The sequence below is a fragment of the Crocuta crocuta genome, unplaced genomic scaffold (genome assembly GCF_008692635.1).
Source record: "Crocuta crocuta isolate KB4526 unplaced genomic scaffold, BGI_CrCroc_1.0 scaffold299, whole genome shotgun sequence".
NCBI classification, from domain to species: Eukaryota; Metazoa; Chordata; class Mammalia; order Carnivora; family Hyaenidae; genus Crocuta; species Crocuta crocuta.
The window spans coordinates 12,688,304-12,707,033 of record NW_027532747.1 but is presented as its reverse complement, the minus strand read 5'-3'; the positions used below and the strand labels follow the sequence as shown (position 1 = coordinate 12,707,033).

Sequence of the window (18,730 nt, the reverse complement as noted above, 5' to 3'; positions counted from 1 at the left end):
CCTAATTCAGAGATAAGGAACAGATAAGGGCAGAACATAAGTTACTACATATACCTTTGCTAACTGGTGATGTACAGCAGTCCCTTCCCCTACATTCTACAAATACTTTCCCTTACACTGGCATCTATTGTAAGAATGGATAAGAGGAGTTAAAACATAAACCCAAATACAAAGGCTGACACATTTAGGGCGCCCATGGTGTTTACGCATTCAGCATCAAATAAAAAAGTTTGCACAAGCAATTTATTAACCAGCTCAAATACATTCTTCCTCTTGTGAGCCAGACAGAATGACTCCTAGTCTATCTATATNATGTTATCCTGTTTTTCACTAAGAACACTCTGTTATTTTCTTAGTTGTAAGATTTACTCAACCTTACTATAATTGGGGTAGGTCTGCAAGAATATTTCTGTAAAACCTGTTTCTATACACTTTCCAAAGCATCTTATCACAGAGAACTATCCATTGTAAAAATTCCATTTTCTAATGTCATGTTATCATTTGACCTATAAATAAAAACACCAAAACCGACAGGATAGAGATGCCTGCCTGGTGACCAGAAAGAATCTCAGGGCTCTCTCACTCTCACGCCGACACCGTCCATCCTTCAGGGACCCCTGGACTGGCTGGAGCTGGACTCCAACAATCAAGATGTTGACACCATCTATATACCACGGCAATGATGCAATCTAGAATCCTCACTTCATATCCCAACTGTCTCTCTGCTTTATCCTATTTTCCCCAGCCTCTGGATTAAAGTAAAATCAAATATTGTCCCAATTGTGAAGAACAAGGTAACTTTTTGAGTGAAATCTGAATTAACAACTCCTATAATCACAACTTATTTGCCAATCCAACATTATAAGCTGCCCATCCCAGAAGGAAAAAAAAATTAAGAGTTTTGTGGTGTCAGAATGAATTGAGCCTCCCTATGGACTCCAATAAAGCTAGATCCATCTTTTGTCCCATGCCTACCCCCTCATTCTAGTTATCAACCGACACCACGGAGGTAGTGTTTTTCCCCTATGCTTACTACTTCAGATGGATATGCATGCCACGGTCTTAAGACAGGCACTATATTTCACTTGACCTTTTAGCAATCCAATTCACCTTTAAATTACACTGGCCAACAGATGGTAATACTTTAGATAGGAAATCCAGAAGCTATTAACGTCTTTGTACCCATTCCTGCAGTCTTTGGCCAATATGGTGATGCCATGTGCCACTTATAATTAGAACAGATACCACAGTATCCAAAGCAGCTTGTTGTTGTTTTTTTTAATGTTTTATTTATTTCTGAGAGAGAGAGTGTGTGTGAACAGGGGAGGGTCAGAGAGAGAGGGAGACACAGAATCAGAAGCGGGCTTCAGGCTCTGAGATAGCTGTCAGCACAGAGGCTGATGTGGGGCTCGAACCCATGAACTGTGAGATCATGAGCCGAAGTCGGACGCTCAACCGACTGAACCACCCAGGCGCCCCCAAAGCAGCTTGTTTATGCTGGTTAGGTGTAACCCTTTGCCGGTGCTATGCTGTCTCAGAAGACTGATCCATACTGAAACACAATGGAAAACTTGCTGGCCTTATGGACTGAAGCCAGTCTGACTGCTGTTAGTGCCTGCTTTACGCTTGGGTAATGGCAACATGTGGTCTCAAGGCCTTCACAACAGCATCGCAGCTACCCTACCCTGCTCTGACTAGACATGCACCTCGTGTGCTATTTGAACTGTCTATGCAAACACATCCACTTTAGAATTTCACAGGGTGGGGATGATCTGTCCTTTTGATGTATTTATATGCCCTATCAAATATTAACATATTTGGTTTATTTCTGAGTGCAGATTCTGGCTCCAAAATGGAATTTATTAATGGACAATCTTGGTCTTTCCATGGTCCAAATTCCTCAGGCAGACCCACTGCAACTGTTCCTTGAGACTGTAGAAATCATCATCTGGGCATTAGGTACCTGATACCATCCAGGATGCACATAACTTTGCCCATTAAGTGAACCTTCAAGGTCCCCAGTGAGTGAGCATTTTTTGGACTGGTGATTCATGACATCTGCCTTTTAATGTTTTAAGTCCTTGATGATACTGACTAGATCCATCAAAAAACAGAAAATGATACTGAGGATTGCTTTCTTTTTCCTTTTTTTGGTAACCTTCAAAAATAGAGATTTATGCTGTCCAGCACAGGAGAACCTTAGGCAAGAGGTTGGGAGTTTTTTGGGCTTTATTTTTTTATTTAAATTTTGGTTAACATACAGTGCAATATTGGTTTCAGAATTCAGTGATTCATCACTTACATAAAACACCCAGTGTACATCACAAGGGTCCTCCTTAATACCCATCACCATCTAGCCCATCTCCCACTCACCTTTCTCCATCAACTCTGTTTGTTCTCTATTGTGGTTCTCTAAGGATCTCTTATGGTTTGCTTCCCTCTCTCCTCTTCTCCACCTTCCCATTTGTTGTTTTCTTTTTATTTTTTAATATTTGTCTATTTTTGAAAGACAGAGACACAGAGCATGAACAGGGGAGGGGTAGAGAGCAAGGGAGATATAGAATCCGAAGCAGGCTCCAGGTTCTGAGCTGTCAGCACAGCACACCTGACGTGGGACTTGAACCTATGAACCATGAGGTCATGACCTGAACCGAGTTGGACGCTTTACTGACTGGGCCACACAGGCACCCCTCATCTGTTTTCTTTCTTAAATTGCACATGAGTGAAGTCATATGTTGTCTTTCTCTGACTTATTTCACTTAGCATAATACATTCTCTCTCCATGTCACTGCAAATGGCAAGACTTCATTCTTTCAATGACTGAGTAATATTCCGTTTTATACATATACCACATCTTCTTATCCATTCATCAGTCAGTGGACTCGGGCTCTCTCCATAGTTTGGCTATTGTTGATCATGCTGCTATCAACAATGGGGTGCATGTACCCCTTCAAATATATATTTTTGTATCCTTTGTATAAATACTTAATAGTGCAATTGCTGGATCATAGGGTAGTTCTATCTTCAACTTTCTGAGGAAACTCCACATTGTTCTCCAGAGTGTCTGCATCAGTTTGCATTTCTACCAACAGTGTAAGAGGGTTCCCCTTTCTCTGCAGCTTCACCAACACCTGTTGTTTCCTGAGTTGTTAATTTTAGCCACTCTGACAGGTGTGACGTGGTATCTCCTTGTGGTTTTGATTTGTATTTCCCTGACAATGAGTGATGTCGAGCATCTTTTCATGTGTCTGTTGACCATCTGGATGTCTTCTTTGGAAAACTGTCTATTCATGTCTTCTGCCCATTTCTTAACTGGGTTGTTTTTTGGGTGTTGAATTTGATAAGTTCTTTCTAGGTCTTGGATACTAAACCTTTATCCAATATGTAATTTGCAAATATATTCTCCTATTCCATAAGCTGCCTTTTGGTTTTGTTAACTGTTTACTTCTCTGTGCAGAAGCTTTTTATCTTAAGTCCCAATGCTTCATGTTTGCTTTTGTTTCCCTTGCCTTCAGTGACATGTCTACTTAAGTTGTTCCAGCTGAGGTCAAAGAGGTTGCTGCCTGTGTTCTCCTCTAGGATTTTGATAGTTTCCTTCCTCACACTTAGGTCTTTCATTCATTTTTAATTTATTTTTGTATATTGTGTAAGAAAGTGGTCCATTTTCATTCTTCTGCACATTTCCGTCCAGTTTTCCCAACACCACTTGCTGAAGAGACAGTCTTTATTCCTCTCTATATTCCTTCCTGCTTTGTCAAAGATTAGTTGGCCATACATGTGTGGGTCCATTTCTGGGTTCTCTATTTTGTTCCATTGATCTGAGTGTCTGTTTTTGTGCCAGTACCATACTGTCTTGATGATTACAGTTTTGTAATACAGCTTGAAGCCCAGAGTTGTGATGCCTCCAGCTTTGGTTTTCTTTTTTAACATTAGCTATTCAGAGTATTTTCTGGTTCTATACAAATTTTAGAATTTTTTGTTCTAGCTGTGAAGAATGCTGGCATTATTTTAATAGGGATATCATGTAGTAGTATTGACAGATTAACAATATTTATTCTTCCAATCCATGAGCCTGGAATGTTTTTCCATTTCTTTGTGTCTTCTTCTATTCTTTCATAAGCTTTATTTTTCAGCATACAGATCTTTTAGGTCTCTGATTAAGTTGATTCCTAGGTATTTTATGGTTTTTAGTGCAGTTGTAAACGGGATTGATTCCTTGATTTCTCTTTCTGCTTCATTATTAGTGTATAGAAATGCCACACATTTCTGTACAGTGAGTTTCTATCCTGAGATTTTGCTGAATTTGGGAGTACAGATCTTTTACGTCTTTAGTTAGGTTTATTCCTAGGTATAACTGTTTTTGGTTCAATTGCAAATGGGATCAATTCCTTGATTCCTTTTTCTGCTACTTTGTTATTGGTTTATTGAAATGCAACAGATTTCTGCAAACGGATTTTATATCCTACAACTCTGGTGAATTCAAGTATTAGTTCTAGCAATTTTTTTGGCGGAGTCTAGTTCCTGATTAGGTAAGAGTGAAGCCTGAGAATCTGTAGTTCTAATAAGTTTCCAGGTGAGGCTAATTAATGCTGCTGGTTAAAAGACCACACTTTGAAAACCAGTGATCTAGATATGCTTTTCAAATTTTAATATGTTCACATACTACCTAAGAATGTTAAAATACAGAGGCTAAGGACACCTGGGTGGCTCAGTCAGTTGAGCATCCAACTTCAGCTCAGGTCGTGATCTCACGGTTCATGAGTTTGATCACTACGTCGGGCTCCAGGCTGACAGCTCAGAGCCTGGAGCCTGCTTTGGATTCTGTCTCCCTCTCTCCATATCCCTCCCCGACTTGTACTGTCTCTGTCTCTCTCTAAAACAAATGAACTCAAAATACAGAGTCTAATTCAGTAGGTCTGGGATGGGGTTTGAGATCTGCATTTCTAATAAGATCCCAGGTGATGCTGAAGCTGGTCTGAGGCCCACATCTTTGAGTAGCAAGGAGCTAGAACTACCAGTTATGTGCCATCTATCAAGCAAACTAGAAGCTGCTGGAAAAATCCTGAAGAAGGCCAGGTTTTGTAGACTAACAAAGAAGTGTCTCGTTTTTACTTTTTCCTGCTTACTCCTGCTCCCCTGAATTACCTGGACATACACAGTCTCCTAGAAAGTCTTGTGATTACACTGTAACTATTGTAAAATAGCTAATATCTCCACTAAGGTAAAGCACTCCTCACCTTACCTGGTATAGCTGATCACTTCCTTCTCCCTAAAATACTCTTCATTTGATTCTCATGACCACACACTCCCATGGTTTTCCTCCTGCCTCTCTGGTCACATATTTTATTAGTTCTTTTTCAAGTTATACATTTAAATGTTGGAGTGCCACAGGAATCAATTTTTTAGATCCTTTCTCCATCTACACTTACTCCCTCAGTGATCTCATCCAAGTTCATGGCTTTATTAAATATTATCTATATACCGAGAACACCTAACTTTATACCAGCCCAGACTGCTTCCCTGAATTATAGACACATATGTTCAACGGCCCAATTTACAACCCCACTTGACTGTCCATTAATATCTCATATGGAACGCTTCTATAGCAGAGCTCATGATCTTTCTCTTCTCTCAAAACAGATTTGCCCTTCCCACAGTCTTTCCCAAATCAGTAATTAGCAGTTCTTTTCTTTCAGTTGCTTTGGCCAAAAACGTGATTACCATTGACCTTTCTTTTGTGTCACAGATTGTATCTGATTCAATAGCAAATCATCTTGCCTCTATCTTCAACATATATCTGACCCTTTCCCAGTGATACCTGCACTGGTATCACTCTGTTCCAAGCCACCCATATCTTTTGTCTAGATCACTGCAACAGTCTCCTAGGTGATCTCTCTTCCCTCTTGCCCCTCTCAGTCTGTTCTCAACATGGGAGCTAGAGTGACTTTGTTAAACCATTAAGTCAAATTATGTCATTAATTTGATTAAAGTGTTCCAAAAACTTACAATCTCAAATGGGAAGGCTAAAACAAAGTCCTCTCAGCCCAGAAAGTCCTGTGCAATCTACCCGACCACCATCACTTCATCAGACTCATTTCTTTTTTTTCTTTAATGTTAATTTATTTTGGGGTGGGGGGTAGGGAGGGGCAGAGAGAGAGAGAGGAAGGCAGAGAGAGAGGGGGGTGCAGAGGATCTAAGCAGGCTCTGCGCTTATAGCAGCAAGCCCGATGCTGGGCCGGAACTCATGAACCGTGAGATCATGACCGGAGCTGAAGTCGGAAGCTCAACTGATAGAGCCACCCAGGTGCCCTCATCAGACCTTGTTTCTTAACGCTACCACCTGAATTCATTGCACTCCAGCCACACTTTCTCTCTCTCAAAATAAACAAACTTAAAAAAAAAAAAAAGATATTCACATAACAACACATTCCCTTACCTTCCAGTTTCTACTCAAGGGTTACCTTTGTATTTTACAGTGAGGCCTCCCTGGCTACCCTATCTAAACTCTTCCCAATAGCCTCTATTAACTTCTTTTGTTTTTAGCCCTTATACACACTACGATATACAATTGGCCCTTTATCACGGATCCACTCATATATAGACATATTTTTTCAATCAATATATTACAGTACTGTAAATGTATTTTCTCTTTCTCAGGATTTTCTTAATAACCTTTTTTCTTAGCTGAGTTTATTGCAGGAATACAGGATGGAGTACCTACATACAGAATATGTATTAATCAACTGTTTATGTCATTGGTAAGACTTCTCGTCAACAGGCTATTATTAGTTAACTTCTGTGGGAGTCAAATTATATGCAGATTATCAACTGCATGAGGGAGTCGGTGCCCCTAACCCTGCATTGTTCAAGGGTCTACTGTATATACACACGATATAACATATATATTATATTATACTGCATATGTACAAATTATATATTTCTTGTTTATCCTCTATCTCCTTCTGGTAGATATAAATTCCATGAGGATGGAAAATGTCATGTTTGGTTACTAGCTGTATCTCTAGAGCTAAGATTATAGTCTCTAGTAAGGGGGCGTCTAGGTGGCTCAGTTGGTTCAACGTTCGGCTTTTGCTCAGATCATGATCCCATCATTTGTGGGTTCAAGCCCCATGTCAAGCCTGCTTCAGATTCTGTGTATGTATGTGTGCGTCTCTTTCTGCCCCTCCCCTGCTCATGCTCTGTCTCTCTCTCAAAAATAATAAGTGAACATTAAAAACAAAAAATAGTACCTGGCAAATAACAGGTACTAAATAAATGTTTGCTGGAAGAATGAGTAAACCAAGAAATACCTATTTCTACACTAAGATGTGTCCCAAACGCCATTGAAGGGAAGGGTCTTAAGAGGTGAGAGTGATCAACTGTGGCAAATGATGATGATAAATCAAAAAAGATAAGAACAGAGAACCGGCCACTGAATGTGGCAATGTGGACATCATTGACACAACCTTGACAAGAGCTGTTATGGTGAAACAGAAGAGCCAGGACTTAATGGGAGAAAAAGAACTGAAGATAGCAAGTACAAATACTCTTTCAAATATTCACTCTTACCGTGAGACCCCTACATATGAGGTTATCTCTTTCCAGAATGCTATACCTTCACTCATTTCTTCTGATGACATTTCCTCCTGTTTTCCTTAAAGACCCAGTTTTGGTATTATATTCACTAGGAAATAACACTGTGAACTGCTATGTCCCCATGTGCATACCAGATTATAGGTATACCAGTGCTCTATCTAGTATACACAGTATCGTAAGTAATTCTTGACTGCGTCTTTACGCTCTAAATATCTTAAGACAAGACCTTTACACAAAATTAATGCTCAATAAATACAGGTACCCCCACTTTTTGAAAGTTCATATTACACCAGCTCTCTTTTACAAACGAACTACATTAGTACCTGTTTTTGCTAACTGAAGAAATCTGAAAAGGAATTTAGCTTTTACAAAAAAAGGCAAAAAGCAAAACAGTGTTCAGTGTTAGTTTTACTGCAAGCGGTTACAGAGCATGTACCCCAACCAGGGAGAGGGGCCCCACCAAGCTCCTTGCTTGTACCTACATTCAGCATCCTAGCATCAAGCCGTCATAGCTTTAAACGGTGTCTGTGAGGNCTGGCAGTCAGCACAGAGCCCGGCGCGGGGCTCGAACCCACGAACCGTGAGATCATGACCTGAGCGAAAGTCAAAAGTCGAACGCTTAACCGACTAAGCCACCCAGGCGCCCCATGCCGTCATAGCTTTAAACGGTGAATTAGAGGGGCGCCTGGGTGGCTTAGTCGGTTAAGCGTTCGACTTTTGACTTTCGCTCAGGTCATGATCTCACGGTTCGTGGGTTCGAGCCCCGCGCCGGGCTCTGTGCTGACTGCCAGCTCAGAGCCTGGAGCCTGTTTTGGAGTCTGTGACTCCCTCTCTCTCTGACCCTCCCCTGCTCATGCTGTCTCTCTCTCTCTCTGTCCTAGAAATAAATAAAACATTAAAAAAAAAATTTAAACGGTGTCTGTGAGCATTTGTGCTTTATATCTCAATTTATCCATTAGCAAGATGTGTCCTAAGGTATCAGAAAAGCAAAGAGAAGTTATTTTTGAGGTCTAGGAATGCACAAAATTTTTTCCATATAAATTACTGGTAACTGCTTCTTCACTTTATACCACTCTGGCTTATAAAAGGTTTCATAGGAACATGCTACTTTCAGATAGCAGAGGAAACCTATATTTCTTTGAGGTGTGAACAGGCCTTGAACAATAAGTTCTTAATAGTTCTAAAAATTTATTATTTCAGGTTTTCCTTAATTTATATCTAAAATATATTTTGTTAGTTCCCTGTATATTCAATGTCAATTCAAAGACATTATAAAATAGTAGTAGCTATTATAATGCAAACCTGAAAATCTGACTTTTCCCTTAAGTAAACAATAAAGATAATTTAATTTACATTTATGACAACTTGAACTATTATTCCAGATAATTCTTTTTTGTTTTTTTAATGTTTATTTTTGAGAGAGAGAGAGAGAGACACCGTGAGCAGGGGAGAGAGATGGAGACATAGAAATCAAAAGTGAGCTCCAGGCTCCGTGCAGAGCCCAATGCAGGGCTCGAATTCATGGTACTGTGAGATCATGCCCTGAAGCCAAAGTCAGATGTTAAACCAACTGAGCCACCCAGGTGCCCCCAGATAATTTTACCTTTATCTGAAAACATCTCTTAATTTTATCCCTTAAACTATGCAATATTTGTAAAATAAATAACCATAAATATTTTTATATTTAGAGACATAACATGAAATCTTACAGAACAGAATCATTATACAGTCTGTGAAAGTTAAACTCACCAAATTCTAGTAACTTAAACACAGAGACATTTTATGTCCTGTAAATATTCTAGTGTATATTCTGTATATATTCTAATATTTTTGGAATTATTGCTTCTAGATATTACACAGTGCTTAAGAATGGTATGGTACTAAGTTTGAAGTGGGGGGGGGGTTATACTAATTTTTCAAACTGCTTGTTTGTTAAGAATTCTAATCAGGCATGTTGTAGGATACAGATTGGCAGTTTGCTTCCCAAACAATATTATCTGGGGCACTTTAAAAAGATTTTGGGCTCCAACTAGAGAGGATTCTGACTTAGTGCAGCTAAGGAAAAGTCTAGAAAACTGGCAAAAAGCACTTCAAATGATTCTGATAATCAGCCAGGTTAGGGAAATACTGACCGTTTATCTGAAAACATAAGTAGACAACAGGTAGATTTGTAGTAATTCCTTCCTGACCTTAAAAAGTTGTATCTTAAACCCATGTAAGCATACAAAAAACCAATCCACCAAAAAATGATCAAACATTCTGAACTGCTTTTCCAACTACAATTTGACTTATATTCTTTTCTTTTTTTTTTTTAATGTTTATTTATTTTGAGACAGAGAGAGAGTGGGGGTAGAGGCAGAAAGAGGGGAGGAGGGAGGGAGAGAGGGAGGGGTGAGGCAGAGAGAAGGGGGGGAGGAGGGGAGGGAGAGAGGGAAAGAGAGAGAGAACAGGCGAGAATTCCAAGCAGGCTCTGTGCTGTCAGTGTACAGTCTGATGTGGGGCTCAATCTCACAAACCCTGAGACCATGACCTGAGCCTGAAGTCAAGAATTGGACGCTTAACCGACTTAACCACCCAGGCACCCTGAATAAATTCAATTTCCATACCATAAATACAGAGCTGTTAAAAACCACTTTTACTAGATTATGATGAGGCTTGATCACTTTTTTCTTTTTTTTCTTCCTTTCTGGTTCTTTCTTTTTTTTCCCCCACTAAATCCATCAAAGTCACCTGCTCAGCCACCAATTGGGAGGGAAAGCCTTAAGGCCAGGTTTCTCCTCACTCACCAGGTTCTTACTGGTCACAGTTTGTCAGTTTCCTTTCTTAAGAACACCACCTACCATAATTAAAAAAAAAGAGCTACTACACCTTTCATTTTGTCTAAAGAAAAAAAAGTCATACATAGAAGCAATGAATAATTATCGTTCTAAGCTACAACCCTCATCAAAGTATTTCAGATGCATATGTAATTTAGTCTCATCATCACCTTGGGAGATACTTTCACCACTTTTAGGGGAAAAAGAAACTTCAATTCTGTACCTAGAAAATACGCAAACAATGTGCACAGGCTGTTCAATGTGGAGGTTCACATGCATAAGAAAACCAGAGTCAAGTACCAAAATGCACCAAGCTAACTATAGTCCATCAGTGGTCTTCACTGGTGATAAGTGATTTGAAAACTGTCAATAATATTCACTTCAAGAACAAACATGACAAAAAAAGTGTTAGGAAGTAACTAGAAAAATAAATTTTAAACGTTACTTCATCCTTTGGGAAGACCACTGGGAAAAGTTTCAAAGTATAGACCAAGCTATAGATGTGCATCTTGTGCTAAAACTGGTAGTAGTCTAGAATATTTTATAATTATTTTATTTTCTCATTTAAACCTGTAATAAACACTTAACATCTGGAGGATTTCATCATCATTTTACCTTGAGACACAGAAGGAGAAAAAGAAAAAAGTAACCTTAAAATTCCTGTATTTTTTTTCCTAAAATATTTTATTTTTAGGTAATCTCTACAGCAGCATGGGGCTCAAACTCACAAACCTGCAATCAAAAGTCGCATGTTCTCCTGAATGAGCCAGCCATGTGCCCCTCCTGTATTATTTGACAGTGAAATGAATTTCTACATAAATCTGTAGCACTGAAATAAGCATAACTAAAGGATAAATTACTAGAGAAGTACATATAGAGATATGGCAAAAAGAAGACAACCTCAAGCAACGCAGATAAAATAAGACAAGTCGCATGGCACCACCACTGGCCATACTTGTAGTAAGATGCAAAGAGAACTGGTAAGCACGTGACAGACTGGTCATTAATCAGTCTTTACAATTGCTATAGCATCTACATTTTCAAAACCTAAGGACAACGATCTGGATCTGCTCATTCTAGAGTAACCTTAGCCCCAGGCTAAGTCCTATTTGACCAATAAATTCTACTTAAGTTTCAACCAAATATGGAAAACAAGATAAAAAAACAGTACTGACTTTTTATTACTAAACCTAACATTGCAGGAACATTGTTTTCCACCGTGTATCACATTTATGAGTCTTATATTTTCTGCTATGACATAATTGAAAAGTTATTGGAGTCGTTTCTATACTTCTATTTCAGACACTGAATTGAAAAAAAAGTTGAAAGGTTTGAAAATTTGTTTGATCTACTTCACAAACAAGAATAATCTCTGTCCTTATTGTTTGAAATAAAATTTCCAGAGCCCTTTCACTGATTTTTAAGTTATCATCTTGGTACTGTATTAAATATATGCCACCAATTTCAAGATATTTACATGATTCAGATTTTAGCACCCCGCTGAATTTTTTGGGAAACCTTTTTGTTAGAAATTATTTTAAGGATGAATCATTTGCATAAAATCATAAGCATGCATCCATTTATGGCAAAAATTAGTCTGTCATTTTGAGATATATAGATAGATAAATATGTATTTATGGGCAACTATATATACCAAAAGAAGATGAAAGCATTACCTTCCTTATAGTTTACTGAAACACAACTATAAAAAACTCAAGCAGTGTGACATATGATAAAGCGTTAATTGCTGCTGGAAGAATAAACAAAACATAATTTACCCCCACCTAATAAACCACATGCAGCTTCAGAAGGCCTAGTACCATCCCGTTCTCAACTACCAAGGAGTAAAAACAATACAAGTGCAGCATGAGAAGATCTCAAAATCCTTCATACCCACCCCACCTACTGAATTCAACCCAACAGACTGAGTATCTGGGAGAGGGTTTCAGTCACGGCTGCTTCTGCTAAGTAAAGCTACTCTCCCCTGCACTGGGAGAGGCCTAACACAAGAAAAAACAAAGTGGAAACTATTGGGGAAAACAACAGAGAACTGGGGTAGATTCTACTTGTGGGGTGAATCAAAATCACAACCCACAAACAAAAAATACCACCTCATTCCCTATTCCATAATCCCAATTTCTGCTCTCCTTCTCTCTACTCCATCTTGCTCTACCTTTAGGCCCCCTTTTCCCTGGGTCTACAGAGACACAAACTAGCAGTCCAACTCTGTTATTTACAGAATTCAAGTACCAGAGCCCCTTGCCTACAAAACACCAAACCAAGATACTAGATTTGAAATGCCCAATTTAAATCCTGCAGAACTTGAAGAAGGGAGTATAACTGAGGAGCCAAGTCCAATCACAGAATCTCCGTTAAAACCAAATAGCAGCCGCAAAACACATTCTCAAAATGTTTTAAAAGGTATTCTCCTTCCGTCAAGGGCAAAAATGCTGTGCTTGAAGCATAACCGATGACCTAGAAGAATTTCTGCAGCTTTCCACTTCCTCTGTCCCCAAAGTCCTGCTGAGACACAGATTAGAAATTACATTTCAAATATACCGCTCACTGAAAATGTAAACAGGCATCGATAGCAATTTTAAGGCCCAAAGAAGAATTAAAATGCAAAAAAAAAAGTGATTTAAATTAAAAAACACTGGATTTATTTAGGAGTACTTTAGCGGAAACAAGAGAATTGGAAATCAGTAGAATCATTTTCAGCTGTTTCTTCAGATGAATTTTCCCCCCCCTTCTCCCCCCTCCCCCAAAGTGCCTTCAGGTGTGGAGATTGTTAATTTCCAATGAATCACCTGAAGGCTGCCGGGCTTTCTCTTCTATCTGATTACAGGCAGTGAAACCCGAACGAATTATTACGGCCACGAGGTGAGGGCCCTCCAGGATGCTCCCGGGCGCGCTTCCCAGGACCTCCCATCTTTTAGAGCCTACAGCTCGCCTTTACCAGTTTCCTATTAGGTAAAGGATTTCTCCCTGGCGCTTTAAGAACTCGTTTAATAAGAAATCTCTGAAGGGACTTAAAAGGAATAAACCGCTACCAAAATAGCCTCTTTGCAGTTTTCATAAATTTGAAGGAGGGAGAAGGGCACAAAGCCATCAAACCGAACGCCCGGCTTCTCCCCGCCGACGCAAGGGAGAGACTCTAGAACACCGAGACGGGGAAGAGGAAAGGCGTTCGCCGGGTGTCCCCAGGGTGGATCCGGGACAAGACACTGGCGGGGTTCCGTCCGGGGCGACGCTCCCTGCAGCGGCGGGGCACCGCACCCAGAATGACGCGCAAGTGCAAACTCCGGGAGCGGTTCGCACCGGCGACGGCCGCCCACGTCCCCCGTACCTGATGATGTCGTCGCTGTGGCCCCGGTAGAACTTCTGCCGGTGCTCCCGCGGACTGTACACCACGCCGACGCCGGCCACGAAGTACACGATCTCCTTGGCCGCCGTGTAGTAGAGGTTGTTGCGGCACTGGTGACCCCGNCGCTCCGCCCCGCCCTTCCCGGCGGCGGACCGTAAAGGCACCGCTCGCTCCGGGAGACCTCAGCCGCCTGGCTCTTCCCTGGAGACTGGCACGCGACTCACGGCGCCGCAGAGCGTCTCCAGCCGCCCTCACGCGCTGAGCGCTGGGGAAGCCGTCCGCACCCCGCGCGGACGTTGGCGACCCTCCGCTTCCTGTCACTGGGAGTGGGGGAAGCGCCCGACTGTCTCTGAAGGCCCCTGTCCCGACCAGGGTTATATCTTGTCCTGGGAGAATCAACCGCCAGGATACTAATCTCATTTCTTCCCTGATACTTCCCGTGTGTGTGTGTTTCTTACTGCTTCATGCCGCTCACTATACCAGACATTGGAGATAAAACCCGACTTTCTAAGTGTACATTTTCTTATTTGTGCAGGTGACCTTAAAACATTTTGATGTAGGGTACAAAATGACACATTAGGTCCAATTTCCTAATAAATACCTATGGTACCTGAATTTTTTTTTTTTTTGGTACCTGAATTTTTTTTAATTCCTATCTTGCATACCAATAAACTGGTGATACTTCTTGCAGTGTAGCAATGGTGAAGTAAGATAGCTGGAGTATTGTGACCATGAAGAATGTGCCTGAAACAAAAATACAGGAAGCAACCAATTCCTGTGTCAGTTACTATCCTACCCGGTTTTCTAAGTGCCCCCCTCCCCTTATTCACAGGATTATAATACTTGTAAAAGTAATTTGAAATCCATATTTTTAAAAGTTTTAAGTGCAGGAAGATAGCCTCCAGGTTTATAACAAAAAATACTAACATACTAATATGAGTCCTCCATGTCTATAAAATCAGTTTTGGTTTCCCTGGAAAATACCAAACCTTGAAAATCTGACAAAAACTAGAATAAACTAGTATCCTTTCAAGAAACGTTGTTGTTTCCTATAAGGTACCTGTACTTTGGAATGGATGTTACCCAGTCTCTGCTTTCTCAAAGATGTAGAAATTACCAACTTGAGACAAGAGATACCTTTCCATGGTTTGGTTGTGACTTCTAGTCTACAGGCAGGGAAGGACCATCTCAGAGCAAGGAATTGACATAAAGGTTATAAAAAGTAAACTCTGAAGGTTGAGCAGATTTGTGAACTCACTCAGAAAGGATGGAAGTAAAAACCAAATCCACTGTACTTCTCGGTATATATAGGATAGTGAGGGAGTATGATGCAGGAAAACCACAACAACAACACAGTAAGGACTTCATAAAGTTTCTGAGCTTTCAGATGTCAAGCTTGTTATTTTTGCTATTCCCAGAGTGATTAATTATAAAACTTTTGTAATGAAATGGGCCCTTGTCCTAATTTCCAGGAGCAGCCAAGAATTAAGAAGGGGTGGTGAGCAAGCTTGCTGAGTAAAGGGCCTCACTTCACACCTTGTCTTTGACTTAGATAACAACAATCTCAGCAGAATGAGAAGTGGAATTCAGATAGAGCACCTGCTGGAAAGAAAAGAGAACTCAGACCTGAAAAGTGGCTCTGAAAGCCGTAAAAAGTTGTGAATGAGGTTCTCTGGACAAAGGCACATACAATTTCTCTTTATCACCTGTGTTGGCTTTTTTTGTATGTTTTGGGGTTTTTGGGGTCTTTTTCTTAGGAATATGTTTGCTAACTCATTAGCAAGTTCTTTGAAAACCCCTGCTGAGAAAAAAGAAAAATTTGTTGATTATCTAAATTTAAGCAGTGAACTTAGAAAAGACAAAATATTTTTGTGCTCTATATTTGTGGTACATTAATTGCAAGTTCCATGTAATTTTTCTGAGATGTAGGATGGTGAAGAATAAGAAATACTTTGTTCTGATTCAGATTTTTCAGTATGCCTTATAGATCCCATGTTACATATTTAAAGACTCATAAATAACAAATTTAAATAGTTTATTTTTCCATTATCATATTTTCCATAACAATCTTTAATGACCCAAGGGTGGAGTGTGAAGCAAAAACATTCCTAATTAAAGCATCCTCAACTGACAACCGAAGACCAGAAGAGACAGCTGAGGCACAAAGATGGCTAAAAAAATGAAACATTCATGGATGTTACAGGAAAAAACCCAAACCTGATTACTTCTTACTCCTACAACTTTATAGAATCTGTTTTCACTAATATCACATCAGAAAGCTTAATCAAGCTTTTATTAGTAGATAAGATGCCACCATCAGTAACTTTTGAAAGTACTGCAAATAAAGATGCAAGTTTAGAAAGACCCCAAAACTCTATACATCAACAAGTGGACATTTGTTAAACATTTTAAATAAAAGCTTCTATGCCTTTTGGTAATCTGTATGATGAAACTTGAACTCTTAGTATGGAGTTTTATATTCCAGACATTTGAAATATTTCTAAAATTCAAGTAAACAAAAAATTATTTGCGGGCTAATGATTTGAGCTACCCTCAGGTCTACAAAAGAAACATAAGGCAAAATATATAAAATATAGAAGCCAAAATTTATGTTAATTGTAGCTAGCTAATTCAGCCAATTTATGAATTGTAGTAATATTTTAATAAGCTGTACGTAAATATACTTCTGTAACTAAACCCTTACTTCACCTGTTTTATATACAGAACCTAACATAGTGTCTGACACTACAGTAGATGTTCCATACATACTTGTCGGCCACTAAATATAAAAGAGAACACTTGTGTAGTCACAGTAGGATTCCTCTTAGTTTTATCTTGAATAGATGAAACTTTTGAAAACTTGAACCTTTTTCTGATCCCCTATACCATACCTGTCAGCACTTCTTTGGTTGTATATGACAGAAACCCCCTCAAAATGGCTTAAGAATAAAAGGGAATTTTAATGCCGCATAGGACCGAAACTGGAATTAATGCCTTTGGATCCTAGGGCTCAAGTGATGTGTTTGGAACCAAGTCATCCATTCTATTTTCCTTTGCGTTGACTCCATTACCAGACAAGCAAAATAGCTACCAACAGCTCCAATTCTACAACATATTCCCTTAGCAGTTCCTATGAAAAGAGCCTGTTTCCCCCCAGTTCCCCTGGGAACTCCTAGACTTAAACCCCATTGGCCCCAATTGGCTGAGTTTAGATACATGCCCCACCCTCGGATCCATGGAATGTGGATCGATCCACACTTTAGCCAAGTGTGCTAAAACCATAGGAAGGGAGAATGGGAGAGGATTAATGCTCCCAAGGAAAACTGAAGTGGTTATTACCAGAATAAAAAGGAATAGAAGCCAGCAGAGGCTACCCAGGGTTGACTTGGATGCTTTAGAATTTCCCAACTTCCATTTACATAACTAAATACACACGCAATCTAAATTTTTGAAAAATAACAGATGTTTGCTAAGTAAACACATCTTTAAGACAATTTTGTTTTCTGACAGATCACCACCCAAATACCCTCCTCTAAAAAAATTCTATAGCTATCCCCAGATGCCAGGGAGACCAAAGCAACAGATGTTGTCCATCAGCAACTATATTTTCAAACACTTTCTAGATTTCACCTAAAACCTCTAAAAACTGGTGCATAATTCAAGCAAAAGAAGTCTCAAACCAAATTGTCTTCTACGCTCGTATACACCTTGCCATCTTTTTTTAATGTTTCTTTTTTCTGAGAGAGAAGGAGAGAATCCCAAGCAGGTTCTGTGCTGTTAGTGAGATCATGACCTAAGCAGAAAGCAAGAGTCAGATACTCAATTGATTGAGCCACCCGGGCGCCCCTTCCCCCCTCCCGCCATCTTCTTTTTTTGTATCAACAACATCGGTATTCCTCCAGTTAGGCAGGCTGGAAAGCTAGGCATTTATCATTAGTTCCTTGTTGTTTCTCATCTTCCACACCCAGTTACCAACTCCTTTCTACTCTATTTTAGAAATATTTCTAAACTTTATCCCCATCTCTACATCGACACCCTGTCAATACCCATTGCCATGGTTCAGGTCAAATTCTAATTATCCATTCCCTAGATTCTGCAGTGTGAGTTATCTGTAAAACTCATGGATCTGATCATGCCACTTCCATTTCAAGAAATTTTTCTAGAAACAACTTAGGCATCTGAAGACTTGAAATGTCCTTATCCTTTGACTCACTAATTTCTCAGGTAGCTACCCATCAGAGCATGATAATAATAAAATGCAGATCAAGACTCATGCACCAAAAATATTTACTATGGCATAATTTATTTATTTATTTTATTATTATTTTTTAATGTTTTATTTATTTCTGAGAGAGAGAGAGAGAGAGAGAGAGCGTGAACAGGGGAGGGTCAGAGATAGAGGAAGACACAGAATCCAGAGCAGGCTGCAGGTTAGCTGTCAGCACAGAGCCCGACGCGGGGCTTGGACCCACCAACTGTGAGATCATGGCCTGAGCCGAAGTCGGACGCTTAACCGACTGAGCCACCCAGGTGCCCCTACTATGGCATAATTTAGAACAATAAAATCAAAGAAACCAAACTGCTCAACCATAGGGAAAACTTTAAGTAAATAGAGTCAGCCCATATGAAAAATATAAAACCATTGAAAATTAGGTTTTATGAAAATAATATATGAATATGAAAATAAATTTTGGTAACATCGGAAATTTCCGATAATAGAATATTGAAAAATATTTTTTAAATCAGGATTTAAAGGGGCACCTGGGTGGCTCAGTTAACTGGTCAAGTGTCCGACTTTGGTGCAGGTCATGATCTCACAGGTTCATGGGTTTGAGCCCCCTGTCGGGGTCTGTGGTGACAGCTAGCTCAGAGCCTGGAGCCTGCTTCAGATTCTGTATCTCCCTCTCTCTCTGACCCTCCCCTGCTCACACTGTCTCACTCTATCTCTCAGAAA

The 18,730-nt window shown here is 39.8% G+C and overlaps 1 protein-coding gene across 1 annotated transcript in view; it reads right to left on the bottom strand.

The window, feature by feature from the left end:
- Nucleotides 1-14,196, bottom strand: part of EML5 (EMAP like 5) — a 174,125-nt gene extending 159,929 nt beyond the window's left edge. The window contains exons 1-2 of the mRNA XM_077780840.1: nt 14,001-14,196; nt 13,759-13,957 (exon numbers count right to left, since the gene is read on the bottom strand). Of these exons, the coding sequence (XP_077636966.1) occupies nt 13,759-13,957; nt 14,001-14,196 (395 nt within the window). The remainder of the gene's footprint in view (nt 1-13,758; nt 13,958-14,000) is intronic.
- Between the last annotated feature and the right edge of the window lie 4,534 nt (nt 14,197-18,730).